The sequence below is a fragment of the Fusarium odoratissimum genome (genome assembly GCF_000260195.1).
Source record: "Fusarium odoratissimum NRRL 54006 unplaced genomic scaffold supercont1.3, whole genome shotgun sequence".
Taxonomy (NCBI): Eukaryota; Fungi; Ascomycota; class Sordariomycetes; order Hypocreales; family Nectriaceae; genus Fusarium; species Fusarium odoratissimum.
In genome coordinates, this window is record NW_022158689.1 from 1,120,021 (window position 1) to 1,143,569 (window position 23,549).

General features: G+C 48.6%; 7 protein-coding genes across 11 annotated transcripts; 3 read left to right on the forward strand and 4 right to left on the reverse strand.

The window, feature by feature from the left end:
• Positions 1–203: 203 nt before the first annotated feature.
• On the reverse strand, positions 204–2,833 carry FOIG_02803 (uncharacterized protein). Of its 2 annotated transcripts, XM_031200212.1 has the most exons (3): positions 2,204–2,716; positions 2,119–2,155; positions 209–2,066 (listed from the first exon to the last, which is right to left on the reverse strand). In XM_031200212.1, the coding sequence occupies exons 1-3, from the start codon at positions 2,457–2,459 to the stop codon at positions 539–541; spliced, it is 1,821 nt and encodes a 606-aa protein (XP_031069980.1). In that variant the 5' UTR covers positions 2,460–2,716; the 3' UTR covers positions 209–538. The 2 variants fall into 2 exon arrangements, with proteins under 2 accessions (XP_031069979.1, XP_031069980.1); XM_031200211.1 differs by having other exon boundaries at positions 204–2,066; positions 2,119–2,833.
• Positions 2,834–3,623: 790 nt separating this feature from the next.
• FOIG_02804 (uncharacterized protein) lies at positions 3,624–6,075 on the forward strand. Its single transcript, XM_031200213.1, has one exon. The coding sequence runs from the start codon at positions 3,955–3,957 to the stop codon at positions 5,989–5,991; it is 2,037 nt and encodes a 678-aa protein (XP_031069981.1). The 5' UTR covers positions 3,624–3,954; the 3' UTR covers positions 5,992–6,075.
• A 4-nt stretch (positions 6,076–6,079) lies between these two features.
• FOIG_02805 (fatty acid elongase 3) lies at positions 6,080–8,482 on the reverse strand. The gene is made up of 3 exons (XM_031200214.1): positions 7,488–8,482; positions 7,367–7,436; positions 6,080–7,319 (listed from the first exon to the last, which is right to left on the reverse strand). Exons 1-3 carry the CDS (start codon positions 7,905–7,907, stop codon positions 6,781–6,783), a joined length of 1,029 nt encoding a protein of 342 aa, XP_031069982.1. The 5' UTR covers positions 7,908–8,482; the 3' UTR covers positions 6,080–6,780.
• Positions 8,483–9,637: 1,155 nt separating this feature from the next.
• FOIG_02806 (cytochrome c oxidase subunit 6, mitochondrial) lies at positions 9,638–16,030 on the forward strand. 2 transcript variants are annotated; one of them, XM_031200215.1, is made up of 4 exons: positions 9,638–10,082; positions 10,330–10,375; positions 10,463–10,580; positions 10,775–16,030. In XM_031200215.1, the coding sequence occupies exons 1-4, from the start codon at positions 9,925–9,927 to the stop codon at positions 10,891–10,893; spliced, it is 441 nt and encodes a 146-aa protein (XP_031069983.1). In that variant the 5' UTR covers positions 9,638–9,924; the 3' UTR covers positions 10,894–16,030. The 2 variants fall into 2 exon arrangements, with proteins under 2 accessions (XP_031069983.1, XP_031069984.1); XM_031200216.1 differs by having other exon boundaries at positions 9,823–10,082; positions 10,463–11,078.
• FOIG_02807 (uncharacterized protein) lies at positions 11,191–16,675 on the reverse strand. Of its 2 annotated transcripts, XM_031200218.1 has the most exons (5): positions 16,087–16,604; positions 13,069–16,029; positions 12,502–13,014; positions 12,256–12,453; positions 11,259–12,207 (listed from the first exon to the last, which is right to left on the reverse strand). In XM_031200218.1, the coding sequence occupies exons 1-5, from the start codon at positions 16,384–16,386 to the stop codon at positions 11,407–11,409; spliced, it is 4,773 nt and encodes a 1,590-aa protein (XP_031069986.1). In that variant the 5' UTR covers positions 16,387–16,604; the 3' UTR covers positions 11,259–11,406. The 2 variants fall into 2 exon arrangements, with proteins under 2 accessions (XP_031069985.1, XP_031069986.1); XM_031200217.1 differs by having other exon boundaries at positions 11,191–12,207; positions 12,502–16,029; positions 16,087–16,675.
• Positions 16,676–17,647: 972 nt separating this feature from the next.
• FOIG_02808 (protein RAI1) lies at positions 17,648–21,508 on the forward strand. Its single transcript, XM_031200219.1, has 9 exons — positions 17,648–17,917; positions 17,982–18,224; positions 18,281–18,312; positions 18,368–18,395; positions 18,457–18,464; positions 18,515–18,615; positions 18,668–18,838; positions 18,885–19,184; positions 19,241–21,508. The coding sequence occupies exons 1-9, from the start codon at positions 17,816–17,818 to the stop codon at positions 19,408–19,410; spliced, it is 1,155 nt and encodes a 384-aa protein (XP_031069987.1). The 5' UTR covers positions 17,648–17,815; the 3' UTR covers positions 19,411–21,508.
• FOIG_02809 (STE/STE20/YSK protein kinase) lies at positions 19,396–22,442 on the reverse strand. Of its 2 annotated transcripts, XM_031200220.1 has the most exons (5): positions 22,344–22,409; positions 21,951–22,293; positions 21,832–21,899; positions 21,609–21,776; positions 19,396–21,552 (listed from the first exon to the last, which is right to left on the reverse strand). In XM_031200220.1, the coding sequence occupies exons 2-5, from the start codon at positions 22,000–22,002 to the stop codon at positions 19,960–19,962; spliced, it is 1,881 nt and encodes a 626-aa protein (XP_031069988.1). In that variant the 5' UTR covers positions 22,003–22,293; positions 22,344–22,409; the 3' UTR covers positions 19,396–19,959. The 2 variants fall into 2 exon arrangements, with proteins under 2 accessions (XP_031069988.1, XP_031069989.1); XM_031200221.1 differs by having other exon boundaries at positions 19,492–21,552; positions 21,951–22,442.
• Between the last annotated feature and the right edge of the window lie 1,107 nt (positions 22,443–23,549).

Genomic DNA, 23,549 nt, shown 5'->3' on the forward strand with positions numbered 1-23,549 from the left:
TTCCTCAATTCCCAAGTTGACTTCCATGTACAACGTGGAATGATGCAAAGTCCCTTTTAGCAAGGACGTGGCGATATGATATTTATGAAAACATTCTGAATACAGACACAGATATAATAATGAAGGCATTAAACTTTAATTCTGGAATGAATTACCGTCGATCACTGAATCCCTAGCCCGAAGCTGAAACACACCGGATGTCACTGGATTGTCAAACACACATTCTTTGCCAAAGTCTATTCTTCTAGATCTACAGAAACATAGATCTTTCAGTCAACCTACGGCTGCCTCAATCTACCAGCGATTACAAGCAACTTCTCCTTTACAACTGCTAGGGTATTTTGCATAACAACCGATCCCAAGAATTAATCAATCTCAACTTCCCTTCATCCGCCGTAACCTCATAATGCCCCATCATCCGTCACTTCAATCCTCTGCCAAGAGCCCAGGTGACAAAGGAAACATTAATAGTATAAGCTTACGGAATAGACCTCTAGGGCCCACAGGGATTAACCGTAACCTGTTGAAAGGTACTCCACTACCACAGTTCTCGACTGCGTCGAGGGGATCCCCCACTGCTCTGAGGTCGCCATGGATCAGAGCTTCCATTGAACGCACCATCGTCGCCCCCTTGGCCAGGCACGGCCAAAAACACGCCAGCACCATTACCAACCATGACACTACGTCGAGCATCTCCTCGATCCCACCCAGACCCCGTGACATCGGCCGCCAGCCCGTAGCTGCTAACCGGTCGGCGAGACGGTGCCGCAGCAGATCTGATCATCGGATCAACTGATACAAAATTCCATTTTCCAAACTCGTCACTCTTGGTAAAAACTTCGAGTGTATGTGTGGGAGCTGCCGACGAGGGATTGCGAGGAGCGAATGGATTATTAGAGCTGAAGCGTTTGCTGGGTGGTTGGATATTCGACATGGGCCGCCTAGGCACAGGAAGATTTGCTGACTTTGGTGATAGGTTTGATGATGGGAAGGCAAACCCTGGAGTGGATTTCGTAGATGAATTAGATCCAGCGCGTACATGCCCTCCAGCGAATGCAGCATTGGGAGGTGGAAGTCCCTGTAACTGGTCAGGGAAGCTTTCATCATGAACGTAGAGCCGCCTTAGTCTGGGGAATCCGCCGCCGAGGATGGAGCTCGCAAGATATGAGTAATAGCCCATCGTCACACTGGAGAAGGCACCCGCTGAAGATGAAGAAACTTCAAACCGCAAAGTTTCGAGCGTTCTTGATGCCAGTGGGCGTGAATTGGCTGATGTTGGGAATTGTTCAGAAACATTGGTCTGAATGGCAAATGTTTTGAGAGACGAGGCCATTGTGAAGATTTCTTGCAAGCTTGCAGGGTGGACACCTGTATCCTTAAGCGTCAGGACCGTCAGAGCTTGCTGTGTCTCTTGCCAGGCAAGATACTCGATAAGGCCCTTTAATGTCACTCCCGGTGTATCCTTCAGCACTAATTCCTTCATAGGTGGTAGCGTAGGAAGACCATCTGATGAGGACAGGACCTCATCTGAGAGACCTGGCGTGTTTGACACCTTGAGCGCTTGTAAGTTGGTGAGACTACCAAGAACAGCCCGAAGTGTCATGGCATCAATCGCGAGGTCATTCAATTCCAGCACCTCAAGATTCGGCCAGACTTGACCCGAGGCGAGCATGGCCAGGCTACGCTCAGAACCACCCATATAGGTCATCTTTCGAAGATTAGGACATCGAGCTTGGACTTCGAGGCGGAGGGTCGCGTAATGAGGGTCATCGCAAAACATCCCTTCGGGCAAGTCGACATATCGTAGGTTTGGAAGAACAGCGATGGTCTGGGCAAGCTCAACCTGGGAGGATTCGCGCAACATGTATGGAAGCTTCAAATATTGTACAGACTTTCCAATACGTGTAGGATCATCACGGACAGTACGTCGGAGGAGACGGAGACGAGCTTGAGCAGGATCCTCAGGGACACCATTGCGATCGAAGCGGGAGGTCTTTTTACGTTTTTCGGCAAGCCATTCTTCTAAACGGCAGTAGTGGACTGGATCGATACGAACGCTATGGTATCTAGGAAACAGTTAGCTGTTGAACATCATCGAACCACCATGGCACGACTTACAAGATCTTGACCGCGCTGGGCCGCCATGCGCGACAAACTTGAACACAATGAGCTAAATCACGAAGGTCGCATAGCATGCACACGCTGTCACTCGTGCTTGCGCTACCCTCACAAGTATCATAAGTCTCGTCAAGGGCGTGCGGGCAAACAAAAGTAAAGATACGCTCGAGGACCTTTGGTGGCAGATGAGCAAGCAGATATGCTGAGTGTCGAGTTGGAGGATATAACGGTGGGCGTCCAGCACCAGGAGGACGGAACTCTATGGGAACAATAAAGTCTGAGCTCTGGCCGCCACTACCGGCCTTGTCCTTCTTGTTCCGACGTCGGAAGGGGTTTCGCATCTTGGCGTGCGGTTGTCTGGCTGTAGGGACAGATCGCGAGTGGATAGAGACAGGGAAGATTGGGAGACCTCACAAAAAAGAAAGAGAGAAGAGTGGTGATATAGAAGAGAAAGAATGAAAGGAACAAGGAGCAACACGCAACAGAAATCGAAGAACAAGAGAGGCTCAGGCTCTTTTGAGAGGCTGAACTGAATGGAGACCAGCGAGAGGCGAGAGGAAGAGGAGAAAGTGAACGAGGGGACTTTATTAAGATCGAACTCCAACTCCAATTGAATTCTGGGGAACTGAATAATTGCAGGGGGGACCACCAGGGTACCTGCCTTTTCGGATGTGGATGGAAGCACGTGCCAATGAATGAGACTGTATATCCGGCATTCAAAATGGGAAAGAACAAAGACCAAGCGATAGCTTAAGCTCGCAACCCAACCAAAAGGGCAAGAATTGAATATTATTATTATGCATCTTTCTTCAAGGCTGATGTTTCAGGGGATAAACGCTGTATCCAAACGGCCTGCAGCCTTACCCCGCCAGCCCGCATTCCTCTGCACTTTCAGAGGCTGACACCTGAGTGGCGTTTGCCTCTAAGCGCGTGGTCTCTGCGCTTTGATGCTGGAGCTGATCAGCACCTCCTTGCTCACTGGCAGATCATCGATCAGCAGGGGGCAGAGAGAGGGACAGAAACAGAAACAGAAACAGAAAACAGAAAAAAGTCTTGGCTGCCAGGAATGGAATAAAGAGACCTCGTCAATATCAAACTTGTCCTGCGTATCACAGGCCGGCAAACATTACATTGCAACGCATTGGATGGCTTAAACTTTACCCCCTTTTGCTATGATATGCAGTCAGCGGAAAAGGGGTTGGATCTACGAGTGCCACGGGCGTAAGCGCCTCTGCTTCTAGGTGAGAAACTAAATGAGGACAGGACCCTTCAGTCCGAATTAAATGCCTGACTGCGTTGTATTGTGTTGCCTTGCGTGTCTCTTTCCTCTGTCTGTGATAGCTGTAGGATTTCTCGCATGTGCAGCCAATGGGTTCCTTTTATAGCAAACATGGGCTCACAACCCATGTCTTTAACTTGGCAAACCAACGCATTTCGTCGGTAGTCATGAATTAAATTGGATCGCTGACTGTTCGTGTATGCTTTTGCTTAATTTAGACCCTGAACATGACGTCAATTGGTCGCGTTTTATCTGGTGATGGTGTGTTGAAGAACTGAAGATGCTGGCAGGTCTTGGCTAATGACTGACACAACTCTACTGGACTGAATAGACACGTTCACCGTCAACTAGCTTTTTCGAAAAGATTTTAGCATCCGTGTTTTGATACAGACCACCAAACTGAGAATGTGTAGCTTCTGCCCAACATCGATATCTTCAAGGTATCTTAGGCTCCCTCTACTAGGGGGCTGTGTCGAGGTAGCCGTGGGCAAGGCATTCAATCATTTGAAGGTTACGCTCTCATCCAAAGTCTCTCGTAGCATGTTCATAATTCGACCATGAGATCGTTTCATTGCCCGTTTTTTTCAATCATGCGCCGCTTTTTACAAATCCCTACCCGCTCCCTCACTCATCGATTATTCTCGCAATCCATATGCCAAGCATCTTCAGGCTTATACAAACCTCTTAACCCTAGGACATCAGAAATTAGACTCCTCAAAATACCACCAAACCCCTCCTCTGAATTCGAACTTGTCACTGTATCTCTCGACGATGAACCCAAGTATGCGGCACTGTCCTATCTCTGGGGCGATCCCGAAAAATATGGCCAGGTCACTATCAAAGGAAACACCGTCAAAATCCCGGACAACTTAGCTTCAGCCTTTCTCTGCGTCTTAAGCGATGACTCTTTCCGATCACAGTCACATGTCAGATATCTTTGGGCTGATGCGATTTGTATCAACCAGAACGATCTTGATGAGAGATCTCAACAAGTTCAGCTCATGCGTCGTATCTTCCAACGCGCCCATGTCACGTTTGCCTGGGTCGGCCCAAAAGATTATTCTCTTGCTTTTGAAACTATCAAAACAATTACGAAGGACATATATGAGAATACGCCCAAGGAAAATGCTCCTTATAAGACAAACTTCGATCTTGAATGGTTGCGGCGCCATCCTATGCTTTGTATCGACCGAGGACCCGACTTACCAAACAACCACTTGAATGATCCTTGGTCTGCTGTAGCCGACTTCTTGCAACACCAATATTGGCAACGAGTTTGGATATTCCAAGAAATCGTTCTCGCAAATCAACTCGTCTTCATCAGTCCAGGAGAGGCTAATCTTTCTTGGTCTATGCTTCGTGATACTCCCCAAAGTGTAATTTCTGTTGCCAATGACAAGAAGCCCGAGTTTCTACCAGACGCAGCATGGAACCTTCTCAGCAACCCAATGTCATGGGGGAAGATCTCATGGTTATTCCTTGCGCAAGCACGTTCCAAGATACCGGATCCAGATGGCTTCAAAGGGTGGGCTGTGTCGACTTTTGCAGCTAATTTACAGGCCACCGATGATCGAGATTATATCTATGGCCTTCTCGGAGTTTCTGGAATACCAATTACTCCTGACTATAGTCCCAAGAACACGACCTCACAAGTCTATACCAAATACATGGCAGGCTGGCTGAAAGCTGCACGCACACAACAAACTACGCATGTCCACAGTCCTCTTGCATTTTTGTCCCTCGCAGGCACTAGGAAATATGGCCACTCAGATCTGCCAAGCTGGGTTCCCAACTACAGAAAGAAGAGGGAAGCTTCATCACCCTGGTGTTATAGTGCCAGCAATTTTCGCTCACCCGATGAAGGTGAGCCGACTTCATCTCCCGCTCATCGTGCAAGCTACCCTTACATTATCGAAGAAACACATAGTCTGTTCAGTTGGGGTAAAGATATGGGACATATCACTTTGTCCACAAACTGCCGTCACGATTCTGATCCAGAGATCTTGGCATCGTTCATGTCCTTCGCGAACTCTTTCACCACGCGCAACTCACAGTATGTTACAGGGATTCCGGCTGCCCAGGCTATTATCAGGCTGATATCCATGGATAAATCCAAAAATGTCTCTCAGGATCTTGTCGATAATGCTATGAATCTAGCCATGCTGAGCACCTTTTTCAATATGTCCGAGTCCCAAACTGTCACAAAAACCTGGAGCTCAAATTGGGATCATGATCTTCTCAACATGGCCTTTTCTCCATCAGACCTGGCTCCCTTGAAAGTCAGACTTAATGTCCTTGAAGAACTCAGCTCCTGGAGTCTCGAAAGACGAAGAGAAGCTGTGTCAGGAATCATGCCAGTACTCTACAACTACAGATTCTTCGAGACAAATCGGGGATACTTGGGTGCAGTTGATTTTGACGTTCTTGAAGGAGATAGGCTTTGCATTCTCTGGGGATATAAGGAGCCAGTAGTCCTGAGGCCAGATGCAACGGATCGCTACACATTTGTAGGCCCAGCATATGCAGTGGATGTGGACACTAAGAACACAATTCCAAGCCCACCATCTCAAGGACAGTGGCTTGAGTTACGATAAGGTCACAAGGGAGAACGACACTAAAGTTTATATTAAAAGGAACGGACTAAACATTAAGCTTATTTGTTATCGATGTGTCGATGTCTTATGTACCTTCGAAATACATTCGTGACCTAGTAGTGCAAGCTAATAGCTTGCCTCTTGACCCTTCCAGATGGAATGTATGGCAAGCTACCAATTACTTGTTAATACCCATATTGAATACCTGCTTCATCTAGTAGCATGAATCACGAATCACACATTAGCTCAAGGTTCTCCAAGTGTTACAACAATGAAGTGAGTGATCCATCAATTGGCTCATTCATCTCTCAGGCTCAACAACTGAGAGAATTAATAATTCTATCATACATAGCTGAGAAATTGATTACAAGGGTTCTAGATAGATCGTCGTAGCCTGGGGCCGCTCAAAGTCGGCCGAGACTTGTGTCCCAATAACCATGCCCGTCCTTTCAAATGCCCCGTGTTCGCCCTGTAAACTCAAAACCGTGAGAAGCATCGTCAACACCCTCCATCATTATCGCTACCCACACATAAAGACTATTATTCATAGCAGATCTCAGCTTCGAAACCAACCGAGCCGCCCATTTTTCAGAAAAAAGCGAATCTCCAAATTGTTTTATATACGTAATGAAGCCGCTGAGATCAATCCAGATCCAACTCCAACGCGAGAATGGCTCGAATGCTCGCGTAGCATTATGCAGTCGTTACCAAAATGAGAATATATCAATATAGGCCGATGTACTCATTCGAATACCTTTGTGCCGATTCGACATAGTCTTAGCCAGACATTTAGGCCTTGCGAGATCGAACTGAGCCGTTGGTCTTAGAGCCAGTGGCAGTGGCACCGTTGGACTTCTTGACAGGAGTAGTCTGGACCAGATGAGGGTCGGGAAGAGGAGCCTGAGACATGCGTCGGAGACTCTGTCGGCCGGTAGGAGCCTTGCCCTGCTTCTTGTAGGTGGCGAAGTAGAAGGAGATGAACAGAACGAGGTAAGAGCTGATGGTAATGATACCAGAGAAAGCAGCAAACTCCTCGCCAGAGCACTTTCCAGCGTTAGGCATCCAGGGGAAGTAGGTCGAGGTGAAGTAGGTGTAAGAGGCGAAGTAGATGAAGCCGAGATCAATGACGAACTGGATGATCTGGAGACGGGTAACCCACTCCTTCCACCAAACACGGACACCACGAGCGCTCTGGAAGTAGTACCAGTACATGACGACGTGAACGAGCAGGTTCAAGACGATGGGAACCCAAGAGACGGAGGTGGAACCGATGAGCTGAGTGTAGCAAAGGAAGGCGGTGGCACCATGGTGATAGCAGTGAAGGAAGGCTGGTAAATGTTAGCTTGTCAAAGTCGCACTGGGAACAAATACATACTCAGAGGCTTCTTCTTGAGGAACAGGAAGACGGTATCAAGGAGCTCAAGGTACTTGGTGAGGTAGTTGAGCTGTCGCAATTGTCAGTTGGGAGTGCATGTCAATCTTTGCTGGAAACTTACGTAGTACAGGACCACAAGAGGCTGAGTCCAGCCACCCTCGGCATCGCAGATGGCATGGAAGATGCCGCCACGGACAACGGTGGGAAGAAGCTGCTCAACGAAGAGAGCCAAGAGAGTACCGCTGATCAGAGTCAAGTAGAGGTTGTGGATGAGGAAGAGACCCTTGAGCTTGAAGGGCTCACGGTTGCGCATCCATTCGCGACCACCGAAGATGATGGCATAGTAGATAACGATAAAGATCGAAGTCGACTTGAGAGTTGACATGGGGGTCTCGAAAGGCACAAACTTGAAGTCATTGGCAGAGTAGCCGACAACAGCAGTGAATGCCTTGTCAAAGATGGGCCACAGGTGAACGCCAAAAGGCCGGTCGATGGTTGGCAGCGGAAGCTGCTCGTAGAAAGTAGCGGGAGACGCAGACATGATGGGCGAATTGTACGTTGAAACCGACACAATTGTTGACCGCGGGACCGTTTATTAAGTAGGGGATTTAGAGTAGCCGAGTTACGTATTCGACGTGGCTTTTTTTCGAAGACGCGACAGAGCCAATGGCGCGGGAAGGACACGTGAAAGACGAATAAGTAAAGACTGACAAGGAATGACAAGAAGAAGAAGAAGGTTCTCCGGAGAGATGAAATGGTTTAAAGAAGAAGCCAGGTAAACAGCGACTGTGGGAATGCGTAGAATTAAAAAGGAGATAAAAGGGGAGAAGGAGAGTAGAGTTTTAATTGAGGGAGAGCCAGAGGAGGATGGCGCATCAAAAAGGGGAAATTTCAATCCGCACCGCTACCTTCCCTCAATCGCACTTTTACCGGGCAGGTTGGATCTCCGGCTGCCGCGGACGCTGTAGCAGTAAAGTGAAAGTGGCACCTGGCACCGCACTTTCCTTCCATCGAGGTGCCACTAGTACATCTTGTAGGGGGCATCTCGAGAATTCACCCAATTGCCATGCGTATATCTTATTTCACCAACAGGCCCGCCCCGGGTACCAAGAATTGGCCAGGCTTGTGCGCTTTTGGCTACTGTTTTCTAATTCCTTTTGAAAAAACATGGCACGCGCTCACAGGAGGAAGCACCACACGCGCATGCATGCCCGAGATGAGGATTCACTCCACACTGCAATTACATGTGAATATGCCGGGTTCTCCGGATGCACCAATGAAACGAAGATGTTTAGAGACTACACGTGATTTATGAAATGCCATAACGACACAATATGCTAATGATGTCCCCTGAGGCTTGTGCTCAACTGTTGCTTATTACACTTGTCTGACTCTGCTGTGCCTATGCCTGTGAGATCGTGTCCCGAGGTTTACTGGATGCCAAGACGACGGTGATGACCGAATGGTGTAGCCCGATTGAAACTCATTGGCTATGTCAAACTCCGGGATAAAAGCCCGTTAGACAATGGCATTAATATCCGTACATCGTATCACGACCGCATAATGTCAGGTTGTCAGATGGCATTTGCAAGCTTGATTCGCTCATAGTGAGACCGGAAAATAATAACAACTACTCGAAAGCACAAGGCTGGAGAGATTGAGCAACTCGATCTTCGCAATGGTTACTTCAGTACCCGACGTAAGATAGATAGTTGGCTTCCTGCCAATCCTTCGTCGTTGTAATTTCGAACCAAGGTTCCATACAAATATCGGCGATTCCCCCATGCCCGGATCGATCAATACTTCAACGAATCTCAGCACGGTTCCTCTGAGCTAAACTAAAAGCCTATGTAAGAATCTTGATCAAGGTTTCGCTTAACTGATTGCTCAATTCACATCACCTTCATCTCAAACTCAGAAGCTTGTGTCACTTGTGGCTACGGTGTGGCGGTGCTTGTGTCTTTAAGGTGTGGCTACCTCGCAGCTGTCAATCAAATCGTGGGTGCCAATAATTTCAATGCCAGTTCAACTATTGGTGGTCTTCACGTTCCAATTCCCTGTCACCGAAGACAGCCTTGCCGATAGAGCGCAGAACGTTACAGTAGACTGGATTAAGCCAAGTTCGAGCTATTTTGGAAGACTCTTGCTCCAGAATACTAAGTTCTATGGCCTTAACGTGTGTGGCACGAGGCTATCGTCAGTTTCTACTTTATTCAGCTGCCATGATCAATTGAACTACCGTGCCAGGTCCCTGCGGCAATGACGAATGGAAGCTAACTGGAAGTAAGCTCGTCGAAGTACAGTACATACACTGTCAATTCCGTCAAAAGTCTCACCCTATTGTGAACCTGCACCACAATTCGCACTATAGCCCACAACTACGCAATCTGGTCTAGCCTCGCCTTAGTCATCAATCCTCAGCCCATCCTCTCGCCCAAACAACTCTGCAGTCATCACCCGAGCCGGAAAAAGCCAGCCCACTACCTCTACCAATACACGACTTGTCTCCGACAACAGACATCACCAGTCTCCGACAACAGACGCCTCTTCTCTCCAACATGTCCGCCTTCATTCGTGTCGCCCGTAGCGTTCGCGCTGCTCCCATTCGACCTGCCGTCCAGCCCATGGTTGCCCGCTCGGCCGTTGCCCACTTCACCACCTCGATTCCCCGACGAAGCGAGCACGCCGAGGAGACCTTTGAGGAGTTCTCTGCCAGGTAGGATCACTCCTAATACCCAATGGCCTGCCGTCTGCTTGGAACATCGGTTTTCTGTGCTGTGGAAAGGCGTCGCAAATTGGCTGGGAGGATTGGGGCCTTTGCGTGGTTGTCTTGCGGCTGTGGGAAAAAGATGCCGCAAAGCCCGCCTAGAGCTCTGTCCCCACGCGATTTCGCCCGAATACTTTCCAATGCAGCCGCACAGGTTTCTTGCGGGACTCAATTGCTAAACCACCACTCTCTGCAGGTTCGAGAAGGAGTTTGATGGTGTTCAAGACGTTTTCGAGCTTCAGGTATGTTAGCCCCACGGGGTAGAGCTCGCTGCTCTCCGGCTGGCTCCCGAAAATGTCGTATGACTTTGGCTTATCACCAAACCACAGCGCAACCTCAACAACGCCTTCGCTTACGATCTCGTCCCTGCCCCCTCGGTGATCGCTGCCGCCCTTAAAGCCGCCCGAAGGGTTAACGACTTCGGCACTGCCGTCCGCATCTTCGAAGGTACGAAATTTTGTCAATCAATTCCACTTTGTTGTCGTCCACCCGACCGATGGATCGGCAGCGTCTAAATTGCCCTTCTTGAGTTATATCAGCACAGTGACCCCAACTCGATGCGGACCGTGCTTGCTGAAAACCATCGACGGCTCGCAAGGGAATTCACCAACCTAACCACATTGCTAACTGTTGCTCTTTAGGTATCAAGACCAAGGTTGAGAACAAGGGCCAGTACGAGCAGTACCTTGAGGAACTCAAGCCCCTTCGAGAAGAGCTTGGTGTGTTGCTCAAGGAGGAGCTGTACCCTGAGGAAAAGTAGATTGTCCCCTGGTCTCAGTGTTCTGAGCCTTGTGTATACTGGATGTTGGCCGAAACGGAAGAGAATTTCAGACCCAAGAGGTAGACGGGGGAGTTTGGTTGTGGCAGCCCCAAATCGATTGTGTTATAGCCTTAAGTGCGACTTGGCGACGCTTGCTCTTTGCTAATCTCCTCCAATGTTGAGAGTTTTTTGTATATCTGAAGTTCGTTGTTCATCCACTTGAGTGACTTATCTTCCACCTTGACTGAAGCTGCACTACTTGGGGATTTACGTCAAAGAAAGCTTGATGTACAAAATCCCCTGCGATGACAAATTTTCGCAAGTCAGTATTCTCTTCGGCATTCACGAGAAGCACAGGTCAAACTTCTATACGTCTCAAATAGATGTTCATTGTATACTGGGGTAGAGGCTCTGCATTCCCAACTTCCGATCCCATACGCCAAATACCATGATAGCCCTAACATATAAAGGATTGGTATCATCATACTCCCATACATCTGCCTTCTGTAGCTCTTATTGTAAGTGATTCCATCTTCCATTTCCTGCCTGTTGTCCCACGAATGGTTGACCAGGGCCGATAGGGCTCGTCCCTCGACTAGCAGAGAATGCTGCCCGGGGACGTGGGCTCATTCCACTTGGGACACGAGGGCTGCGAGGCATGCTACCGCCCCGAGTGTTTCGGCCATTTGAAACACTGGCCAGTCTCTGATTGGCATTATATAGCTCAGCGTCTCGTTGCTGGAGCTGTGCTTGGAGGCTGGCGATTTGTTCCAAGAGTTCTTGACGTTCCATAGCAACATTCTGTGCGTGAATGGCACGCAAGTTCTCTGATGCCTTTTGCTCCAACTCTTCGTTTTGGATCTTCAATGATTTGTTCTCATTTGCCAATCTCAAAGCTTGAGCGTCGACATCCTGGTACCGACTCTTCATGAAATCCACGTCGCTCAAGGCGCTCGTTCGCCTACTCTCCGAGAGCTGCAGTTGCCGTTTGACCTCGCTCAATGCCTCTTCCCTCTTGGCTGACTCAGGATTTTGGTTGAGACGCGCAATGACTGATTCGAGTTCATCAATTCGCTGTTGTTGCTTCTCTTTCTCCTTCTGAGCAACCTTTGCGGCAGCTGCCGCAACACCCTCGGTTCGGAGCCTCTCCCTTTCAGCCACGGTTCGATCTTGAAGAGCAGCACGATTAGAAGACTCAATCTTACTCAAGGTCTTCCGATGGTCCTTCAATTCTTTGTCGAGTCTGCTGATGTAGCTTTTGAGTTCTACTTCGACTTCGCCTGCCTGCGCAGTTTGTCGCTTGTATTCGTCGATCTAGAACAATTTAGATACTGTCACATCACTCATTTCCATGGTGCTTACCTGCTCCTGGATTGTCTCCAGAGTTACCAAAGGCACTGAAATCATTGCTTTTCTGTCCCTGGTCCCGCTTCGAAGGGAAGCACTTTCGAGCATCTGGCGGACTGCAATGGGCATAGGAGGATTGTTGGTGTCAGTCGGCAGATCGCGAAGTGGAAGAGTGCGCATTCGTTTAGCATCACCATCGCCTTCGTCGTTAAACTGAGGGTGATCAGCAATATGAGCTTCAAGATACAAGTCGATACTTACATGCTTCCGCTTCAAGTCATTTCCATATAAGGCGTCTCCTGTAAAAGGTAGCTGGGTCTGTGTCCCCGGATTCTCGAAGATGTCAAGAACGTCATCCGGGATACCCTGAGGCTCCCAATTCAATGTGTCGGTAATTCCATTGAAATAATTTGCAAATATCTCTGCGACTTCGTGGGGTTCATAATAACCTCGTTCTGGTTCTTCGAGATATCGGCTTGCACTTACAGTAGATGCGAGAATTGCGTTCTTGACCTCGAGTGCCGTTGCTCCATCCAAAGGACCATATACATGCTCAATCGAATACGTTGTCACGAGTCGTAGCACTAGCGGCGACTTCCGAACAGTATTGTCGCATAACTGCCTGGCGATCAACGAACTCGGATAATGAAAGTCATAGCCGATAATGACGTCGAAGTTAAAAGGGTCGAAGTCTTCGCTGGTCAAAGCAATACTGATTCTTGCAAACGAAGTAAACTTGGCATGCTGGTTAATGGTTTCTGCCGAGCATTCAACCTTTGCTGCTTCAGCAAGTTTAAAAAGTAGTCGCATCAGTTCCTTGGTACCAACCACAATCAGAATTTCCTTTTCTTTCCCGTCTAGTGCAGCCATCAGTTCAAATAAGAAACTGAATTTGGGATTGGCATCACAACAGTATCTGGCGAGCTCAGAGCTGGGTAGCGTCTCAAGAACACTACCAATGACATCCTGGGGATAGTCGCAAATCTCGAAGAGCCTATAGAAAAGACTGTCGATCTTTTTAATGAGTTCTTCACTGGGCTCTTCGGGAGTCTCGCCAGTGAAGCAGCGGCTAAAGGCTTGAATTTCGTCTTTGTGGTCCTCTATTACCTCTCCATAGTAAGAACGCCTGCTCGCCTGCATCGGGAGAGTGACTTTCGCTTGCACGTAAAAGTCGTTCTGCTCTGAAGATTCTGACAGTACATCAGAAACTTGTTCGACAGGAACTTGCCCCATGGTAATAGAGTGCCCTGAACTTTCAACTTCAGTGGGCACTGAATCCTGGTTGGGAAAGTTCAAGGTGTGAGTTGACGCAACTGGTTCATTCACTATACTGATGACTGTGGGAGAAATCGTTGCAGGGAGCAGGCTATCTCCCTCATCTTGGCTAATAATAGAACGGGTGAGGGATACGTCTGATTCAGCAAATCTCTTACTGAGCTCTTCTCGCATCCTGGCAACTGCAGTGGTGGAAGGGTCCGCCATAATGGCTGCCGGCGCTATTGAAGACACAGGGGTGTCGGAGTTGGTTCCTAGAGCTTGTGGTTTCCAGGGATCCATAGAGTAAACTGGCTGAGACTGAAGTACAGCAGCATGGCTACTTGCGCTGGCACCAGGAACCGGTTCTTCATCGGTGATTGCTTCATAAGGCGTCCCACCCGGGTTCTCTTCGAGAGAATCACCAACATGTGTCAACGCCGAGTCCCTGCCGAAATCGATGTAGCTTTTTAGCTCATCGACAGCTGAATCCCGTGTTTGTGAACCCGGGCGCTCCATTTTTTGTTTTGAAGTCAATCGAGGCTTTTCAAGCCCTTTAGAGTCGCTACCGGTCTTAGACTTGCTAAGTACGCTATCGGTCTTTGCAATGGTTGTGGGAGAAGGCGATCTCTGGCTGGAGCCTATTCTTTGACCGGAAACACTGTTTTTCTCGGGTTGGAATTTAGAAAGCTGCGACGCTTCAAAAGTTTCCTCCTGACTCGCTTGAGTTTCGATTGTGGCTCTTGGACGAGCAGTCTTGTTGAGAGTCCCAGCCGCGGAAGAGAGAGAGCTCGATATGTCTAAGGAGCCGTATAACCCTTGGGGTTGAGAATAGTATATTTGGGGCTTCTGTGTCCTGTGTGAACCCGGAGAACTTCGTAGAGATGCAGCTGCCTCCCCTACGACGTGCCGGATGCTTTGGTCACTGGGCAAAGAACTATCAAGAAGGATCCCTCTCTCAGATGTTGCAGGGTGAGAGTGGCCTGGTTGACGAGACGGTATGATGTCCGAGCCAGTCGCAGTCGAATCCGAAACAACTTCGGCCTGTGAAGCAAGGGAGGTGGCCTGGGTCTTTGATACAAGCGTCGAAGTCCTGTCTGTGATAATGTTCAGGTCGGTGGATAGGCTCGAGTCGCCCTGTGAATCTGGAACGATGGTATCAATCTCCTTGCTTGAGGAGGATAGTACCTGTGCCTGGGAGAGATCTTCCACGCCACTCACACTAGTTGGTTTATCAGGGCGCTGGGGGTTAACGTCGCCCTTTTCGAATTGCAGTCCACGTCTTTCGTATCGATCCCTTGGGGGGTGATGATGACTTGGCGCACTTCGCTTCACACCCGGTTGCTGACTACCTAGAATCTCCTCTTCGAATGGAAGGCGACTTGAAGAATCAAAGACGTGATCTTGTACCACTCGCTGCCCGTCCCCAGAACCTTGGTTAACCGAGACGCTATCTTGGCCGTATGGGTCCTGATTGACAGGCAAGTCTCGGCTGTTCGAGGAATGGCTAGCTTGAGAGTTTGCGGTTTCAAAACTCTCGTTTTCCGGCGATAAGATATCTCGAATACCCCCGGTCGAGCCAAGATTATCTCCGTCTAATATCTGATTGTTCGTAGTGGTACGGTTCTCAGTACTGTCACCTTCTAAATCGTGGGTCTCTTTGAGACTGTGAATGTCCTCGGTCTGGTCGTCCAAATGATGAGCGGCGCCGGTGAACTCTCCAAAATCAGTGGGTGGCAGGTTGTCTTCAGGGTTTTCGGAATCAGGATACTCCGTCTTCAGATCCACAGGAGCGTTGGCAGACTGAAAGGCCTCCCTTTCCGGGGACCTGGCGATGGATTCGCGATTGTGTACCTCTTTCTGGCATACGACCTCTCGAACTTGGCGGTTGCTTCCAGGATTATCCTCGGCCAAAGATGATGGATCTTCGGGTATTTCAGGACTTTTTGGAACACAGTCAGGTCTAGCAGCAGGCTGGCTCTCGCAATCTTGATAGTCCCAATTGCCGGATAAATCTTGGGAATCTGGGATGGTGTCTTGACTTAGTTGTGATGCAAATGTAACTCGCTGGTCACCATCCTCAAGTTCCGTGATCCTTTGAGAGCTGTTTTGAGTAGTGACACTCTGATACTCAGATGGGTCGAAGTTGTCAGGCTTACTCAACACAACAGCAACTCCTTGAGTAGGTGCCCTTGAGAATTCGTAGGAGCTCACAGATTCAGCGTCAACAGATGAAGCAGAGATGAATGAAGGCACAGGCTCTTCGGATTTAATCCTGGAACTGCGGTTTGGCTGTACGTCTTGCTCGTGAGAATCGAATCGAGATACGTCATGAGTCGATGCATCAAGTTTTGGCTGTTTTTGTTTGTTGCACACCACAGGCGTCTCGGATTTACCCCGACGAGGTGTAAGATCTCGAAGTCCTCGCCGATTTCTTGTCTCACGACGTTGAGCTTCACGCTCTGTCCTTTCACGTTCCCTCTTCTGTTTCTCTTTCTCCCAATCCTTTAATGCTTCAGCATTGAGATCCTTGTACTAAGGCATTTGTTAGCATATGTGATCTCGTCTTATCAACTTGACGGGGCGTCAAACCGGAATCCACTCGTTCTCATACGTCTCACCGTCAGAGTCAGTTTCCCACTCTACAAGGCACCGGTGGTTAATCTCACCACTTTTGGGGTTTGCTAAGTACTCTTCATTAATGACCCGGCGAATGTTCCACCACTCTTTCTTCTTGCCCAACTTCCTGCGCTTTCTGGCAGGCGACTGTTGGACAAGTTCAGGTTCACTATCTTGGGCTTGTCCTTTTCTTTTTCTTTTCGATTTGCGCTCTAATGAGGTTCTGGGTGTGTTTGTTGTGGATTGATTCTCTTCTTTGCGCGTTCTCACCATGGGTACGCTGATATAACGTACGTGGGATGATAGCTAGAGAGCCGAACCCGAAAAGCCACAGGAGTGCAACACACGGCCGTGGCAAATAGATGCAGCGCAATAACGAAGCTGCGATAAGATCTATCCAGCGACGATGACCTGCGGCGACCGGCTTCAGCGGTCAACGCTTGGAATAAGTCGATGGTTGCGCGCCGCGGTTGTGAGCAAGGCTGCTAAACAGAAGCAGCTTGGGGAATGCTTTGGGGAGCGTCGTCGATCAATTCCCGCTAGAATGCACGTGATGATCAGGCCAAGGATAGTGTATGTTGGGGGTGAGAACTCAGGGTCCTAAGGCGAGCTAGTGGACCTTGGGGGCGTGAGGCGCAAGAATAGTGAAAGAAGGGACAGGGGATCCAGGTGAAAGACAGGGCGCTTCAGTGGATGAGAGTGTAGTTACACGAGATGCAGGTGTTGAGTTGAGGCAAGAAACAGAAATCGAAGAGAGTTCAGAGTTCAGAGTTAAAATGAAGTTACGGTAGATAAGATGGGATAAGATAGATGAAAGCGTAAAGTGAGGGTGGTAGGTGCCTTCTTTCTCGCAATTTTTGGCTGTGAAGCTTTTCCAAGTCTTAGAATCGCTTCAGGCGATTAAGTTAAGGTAGGTAGCCCAAGCAGGCATCTTCTGCACCCTGCACAGGCAGGCAAATGTCATGCAATTTTGGGAGCCGTGTTGCACACACCCCGAAAGTGATTCCTCACTTGTGCCTCTACTATCCTAGGGCAGCAAACGAGACGAAGAGTCAAATATTTGATTGGGCATGGGCGTCACAGGTCAAGCAGGAAGATTGATCAAGCCCAATGAGACGTTTGAGACGCTGTCCGAACGATTATATAGCTTTTCAACGTCAATTATAGGAAACAATGAGCCTGGTGTTTGATATTTCTCACATTTGCTCTAGAGTTGACCACAAACAACGCAGCTTACCTTGGTGTCATATCGTTTGGTCTTAACATAAGCAAGCAGGCATCTATCTTAGGCCTTCTAGCGAACACATCCAGTAACTGTGTGATCTAGCATTCTCGTATAATGAGTCTCTTGTTTGTAGCCTTGATGTCTCAAAGCAAGATCAAATTGGTAAGTAAGTAGGTTGGTATCTATTAAGCACTTGTATTAGTGGTCGAGTTGCGGCTCCTGAACCTGGAGCTTGTGTAAGCGCTAAAGCAAGGCACAGGAAGGTCGCTGCAAACCTCCACTAAAACCCCCATTCCCATGAACTTGATCGGGACACCTGAGCAGTAGCGTCACACCTTGTTCAGACTTCCATCAACACACATTAAGACAGAAGTGTTACAGTAAACACTGCCTTTCACGCGAATTCTGTCCCTCGTCTTATTCAGAAACGCTACGCGTATTAGCCGAGCCTGGACATCGCCATACCATTGTCGTTGTATGAGACAGGTGTCTTCTCTATTGAGAATCATGTCGGCGCGCTTTTCAGTTCAACCCATAGGCCGCTTTGCTGGTGCAAGTCAGCCTGTCAAAAGACCAAAGGTGCACATCTAAACATCGAGCCATTTTATAACTATCCGTCTGGCTTATACTAAACCTTTCACAGGAGTTTGCCTGCTTCTCATACGACGACAACCATGAGTTTCACCTAGACGACTCATCTCTCAAGTACTATTACACACCACAGCTTGGGGCTGACCTCTCCAAAGGCTTTGATACATTTCAGAAGTTGGACGATACCGGAGACGATCACCTTGACAGTCTCCTCAAGACTATCGCTGCGCACGAGCAAGAAACAGGCAAGAAGATTGATGCCAACATTGTCACATGGAGAGGCATGATGACAAAGGTTCGACTTCTTTGCCCATGGATGGTCTGGCTTCACGAGCTAATCTACAGGCATAGATTATGGCAGCACCTTTTGACCAGATGGACGGGTAGGTCTCACCCGGCGGTCTGCTCTCTTTTCCCCATTGACTTATCGACGAATAGCTTCGAGATGAATGCCACTTTGTATCAAGTACGTCCAAAATGATATACCCGTCTCCAAAAGCAAATCCACTGACAAGCCGACCACGCAGGATTGCATGTAAGTCTAAGGAGTTCGAGGGATGTTTATGCGGAAATTGATTTATAAAGCTTCATTGAGGAGAACAACGCCTACAAGATTGCTTCCAGATCAAATGAGGGAAACAACAAACGAAGACGAGGACCACCATTAGAAGTAATGCAGTTTTGGGGTATGCGTCTCTGTTTCGAATATAGGTTACGGTTGCTCATATCGTAATCTAGGATACAAGTTTGAAACGTTGTCGACTCTGCCAGCGCCATGGGCTGAAACGTCCCGCGACTTCATCGAAAATCGAGAGAACGAAGCCGTCAACAACAAAGCCCAATATTGTTCTGTCGTTCGAACGGGCATCGGAAAATCTGTCCTATGTCTCGGTGGCGAAGTTGATGCCAGTGAGTAACTCCTTCAGTTCTCTATTCTCAACTCACATTTCCACAGTCTGGGATTCCAAACCTGAAGAAAAGGGCAGCCCCATCAACTGGGTTGAACTCAAGACATCAGCCGAGATTCGCAACCCAGGCGGCATGGAGAACTTCAAACGTAAGCTCATGAAGTACTGGATACAGTCATTTCTTCTCGGTGTGCCACGCATTGTTGTCGGTTTTCGCACGCAGGATGGTATTCTAGTCGAGGCAAGGGAAATGGAAACGCATCGTATTCCCGATATGGTCAATGCCGACCCGAATCCCAAATGGAACGCCGATATGTGTGTCAACTTTGCCGCTACTTTCTTAGAGTGTAAGCCTACTGTTCAGTTATGAATGGGACCAATCGCTGATCTGCTTCATCAAAAGGGCTAACAGAGAACATAAACGATGAGGGCGTTTGGAGAATAAGACGCGAGCCTCAGTCACCAACAATCGAGCTATTCAAGGTGGAGGAGACAGGTCACGGCGATATCTTGTCTGATGAGTTCAAGAATTGGAGAATCAAGTTGGCTCTTGGGCCCAGCGATGCTTCCTGATAAATGTTGGGCTGACTTGTGCACGTTATAGTCATTGAGGAAAGGTCCTCATGGTCACTTAAATTATTGGATACAGATCGTGGACGGACTATACTCAGATTCTTACGGTGCTCAATTAACAAGTCTAGGCTGTGTCTGCATCTAGTTGTCTACCTGCCAGTATCGAAACAGCTGCAATGTAATGAAGATTAAAACAAGAGTTGCCTCCGTACCATCCATGTTCTTAAATGCAATTCCTTACAACGCCCCACGCACCTCGCAGAAAAACAGGAAAACCAAACTAGTAGACCAGGTCAATGAGATCATCCGCGACATATCGTTATATCGTGAGCGTCATGCTAGACCGGGGTCGTCAAATGCTGATGAAAATACGGCTGCCAATAAGCTCCTCGAAGACTCGCTTTTATCTTCCATCTGGAAGGCAAACAATGCAAAATGAGTAGCAAAAGAAACTGCATACGAATCGTACAACATGTAAGACGCAGTGCCGCCTATTTTAGGTCATGCCGCCATGTTAAATCGTTCATCCCTGCTAAGCACGCCTTAGAATCAGACAGCGGGCCAACGAATTCGAAGACCGTCTACCCAACGTGAGTAGAGCACGTCGGATAACTGTTTGCAATGCTCCATGCCAGATCTGGCCTCCTGACCAGGATATTTGTTCTCGGTGGCCAACTTCTCAGGGTCAAAGTTCTTCTCGTACATGGTAGGAGTATCAGCATGACGGCGTCGATGGCTGCGCAAATGAGGATTGTTTGAAGCCATGACGAGTTTAGTTGGACTCGACGCAGGGGTGGTGTTCTTGACAACCACAGTACCTTGCGGGGTGCCGTCACCAGGAATCTTCTGAGCGGGCTGTCGAAGGATCGTTGCGCTGAGCTTGTTGTCTTGAGAGATTGATGATACCATGCTCGTCATAAGGTGATAGGCCCCCTCAGGATCAACTGCGTCCAATGCTGCGAAAGCATCAGATAATTTGGCCAGCGCTTCTCGCTTCTGCATCGCAGAGGTTTGAGCGTGCAGCTCGGCCAGAGAAGGCTCCACAGCTTTGTTGTACAAGCGTCTCCCCAGTACAGCCTCTTTGCCATACGGTTCAACAGAAGTTGTGGTAGGACGGGGAAGGTTCTCATCACAGAAGACATCGTCGGGGGAGACTGGTCGGTTCCCTTGACTCCCATTTGAACCATCTGAAGGGACTCTTCTGAAAAGACGCATAGTCGATCCCGAATTGCCAAACGACATATCGGGTTGGAGAGGTCTCTTAGGAGCGATGGAACCCCGGGGAGAACCAGGCCGCATTGATGTTTCTTGAGCTAAAGACGGTGCTCGTCGGACCGTTGACTTCCTGACAGTACCCGGGGCGGGAGAAGTTCCTCCAAGAGGACCATCCTTGACATCTAGCTTCTTCATCGCCTCCTCGGCATTCCAGATGGATGAGGGCTTTCGGTGCTGCTTGATCGTCGGCCTCTTGGGAGGTGGTGCGACAGATTTTACTGTGTCAAAGACCCATTCCTGCTGCTCATCCTTAGGGGTCATACTTTGAAGGGTCTCTTGATAGTAAATAGGATGCTTCTGTCTGTTCTGGTTGGCGTCCCACATCTGTCGACGAGCAATAAGTTCCTGCAAAGCCTCCACCTTGCCCGCGTTACGGATGAAACGGTGGCGTAGTAGGTCCTTTGCGGATGGTCGACGGTCATAGTCCTTGGTGAGGCACTGTGCAATGAAGTCCTTGAAATCTTTGCTAAAGTTGCCCTCAAGACGGGGAGCCGGATTTTTCGGGATGTGAAAGAGGACCTTCATGGGGTGGATGTGACACAATGGGGGTTCGCCGTTGGCCATCTCCATAGCTGTGATACCCAGAGACCAAATATCGGCCTTGAAGCTGTAGCCGTCTTGTTGAATCACCTCCGGGGCCATCCAGAAAGGTGTTCCGACAAAAGTGTTTCGCTGCGATTTGATGTTGGTCAATTGGGCTGCAACTCCAAAATCGGCAAGCTTGACTTTGCCGGTCTCGGATAAGAGAACATTGGCCGCCTTGATATCTCTGTGAATCTTGCCCTCATTGTGAAGGTATTGGATGCCCAGTAGCAGTTCGCGACAAACAATGGCAATGTGCGTTTCGCTGAAGTTGGCGGGTTTCAGCTATTCCCGGTTAGCAGTTGAGACTTCGTGTCGGAGTATTTTATGGAGAGACATACCAGGTCCAAACAGGATCCGCCGCCGAGATATTCCATGACAATCCATAACTTATGGCCTCGCAAAAAAGAGCCTTTGTATTGGGTAACGTAAGAGCTGGCGCAAGTGCTCAGAACAGCGATTTCGGCTTGGATATCTTGGATATCATCATCGTTGGATTCAAGGTCGATCTGTTGACGTTGTGTGTTAACTCGTGTACCAGGCGACCGAAATGATCGGACTTACATGTTTGATAGCGACAGTTTCGCCAGTTGCTTTCTCAATGCCTTTGTAGACGACGCCAAAACTACCACCTAGGATACCATCAGCTAACGTGGAGAGATACTGCCAATCATGATACTTACGGCCAAGTTCCTCAAGGACCTGATAATGCTCAGCAACGCCTTCGTCAGCCATTGTGAGTTGACGTCATGCACTGTCTAGACGTTATTTGGATTCACGCTGCTCGGGCAGAGGAGACAACGGAATAAACAAAGCTGATGCTGAGACCTGGGATCAATGCAATGCGCAAAGACCGTGTGCTGAGTGAATCGAATAATATTAACAAGATACAAAAGCGTGCGCGATGAGTTGGAGTCGTCGTTTATTAAAAGTCATGTGGGTGAATGTCAAGGTAGACGGATGGTTGTCTGGGAAGCGGACCCTGTCGAAAGCTATAGCCAGATGGAACCCCTGGCCCTTTGTTTACTTTGAGACGGGAGCTTAGAGGGCAGCTAATAGAGTGGATGGTCCGACACTGGTGTAAGCAATAGATCGAGGATTAAAAATTGTTAAAAGATTCTGAAATCAAACATTGAAAAGACTAGAATCAGTGGTTCTCTGGTTCAAGATATTCCTTCCGCGCTTATATAGAAAATGCAGGTTCGTGGAGTCTCTGCCAAAGAGTCACATACCAGCTGGTTTGTCTCTCATGACTTCTCACTGAGGTGCGTTGCAGGCCGTGCCACACTCGGTGGGGAGCTATCCTATCCCCCGGTCGCTTTTAGCCTGTCATGCCCTGTTGGGCACCCCTGGCACATTGCTTAGTGCCCAGATTGCTTGTTTCTATGGCTGGGTTCTTAGTTGGGACAGAAAAAGGTTACATGACTGAAATTCATCGGGCTGTTGACCACCATACCAGGCATGGCGGATGTTCGTTTGTTTATGTCCGCTTCTATCATGTCTGTTGTTTTCTTGCACACTCTCCAACGCACTAAGGTAAGGTACGGGTTGTGGAGGTTGCAACACAACGGCTCATCCGTCTCCAGGCACAAGAGACTCTGGAACTTACTTAGGACAAGAGAGTGGTAGGCATTCTAGTGCATGTTGCTCTTAACGACTGAGACTGCTGATGTCAATGAATTCTGGATGAGGAAAGTGGTCTCAGAAGAAGTATGGGGTAGAGAGACATGGTCACGAGAGTAAAATCCATTATCAATTAGAAGAACTGTCGCATCCATTCATGAATACTTTTGAAATCCATTGATTGCTCTATGTGTATGGAGAACTCCGTGTCTGGGGTGATGGGATTCTGTCAGATGGGCATATCTAGATGTCAAATGCAAATTGTCATCGCATAAGCGAAAAAGTGTGTTGACTTGATGGGGGATTCCTTATCTTCATGCTATATCCCCGTCTCTCATCATAGTCTTGTTTGTTATAGGCTCCCAGGATCTTCATGATATGCAACACTGCAACCAGAACAGGGCCCCAGTTAAAGCGAGATGGGGCAATGCACCCACAGCCTCACACCCAGCTCCAAGTTTGGAGGATGGCCAATGCACGTGTGTGATCCCCAGCAACGTTGACTTTAGCATCTAGACCACAGGGTAGAAATGGACCACCATCCAATGTTTGGCTTGGTACTTGGATCTAAATACTGCCTACCTATGCGAAAAATGAGGCCACTCTCATGTAGGGCACTTGAACCATTGACAGAAGAGTGACACGACAGCTGCACATTG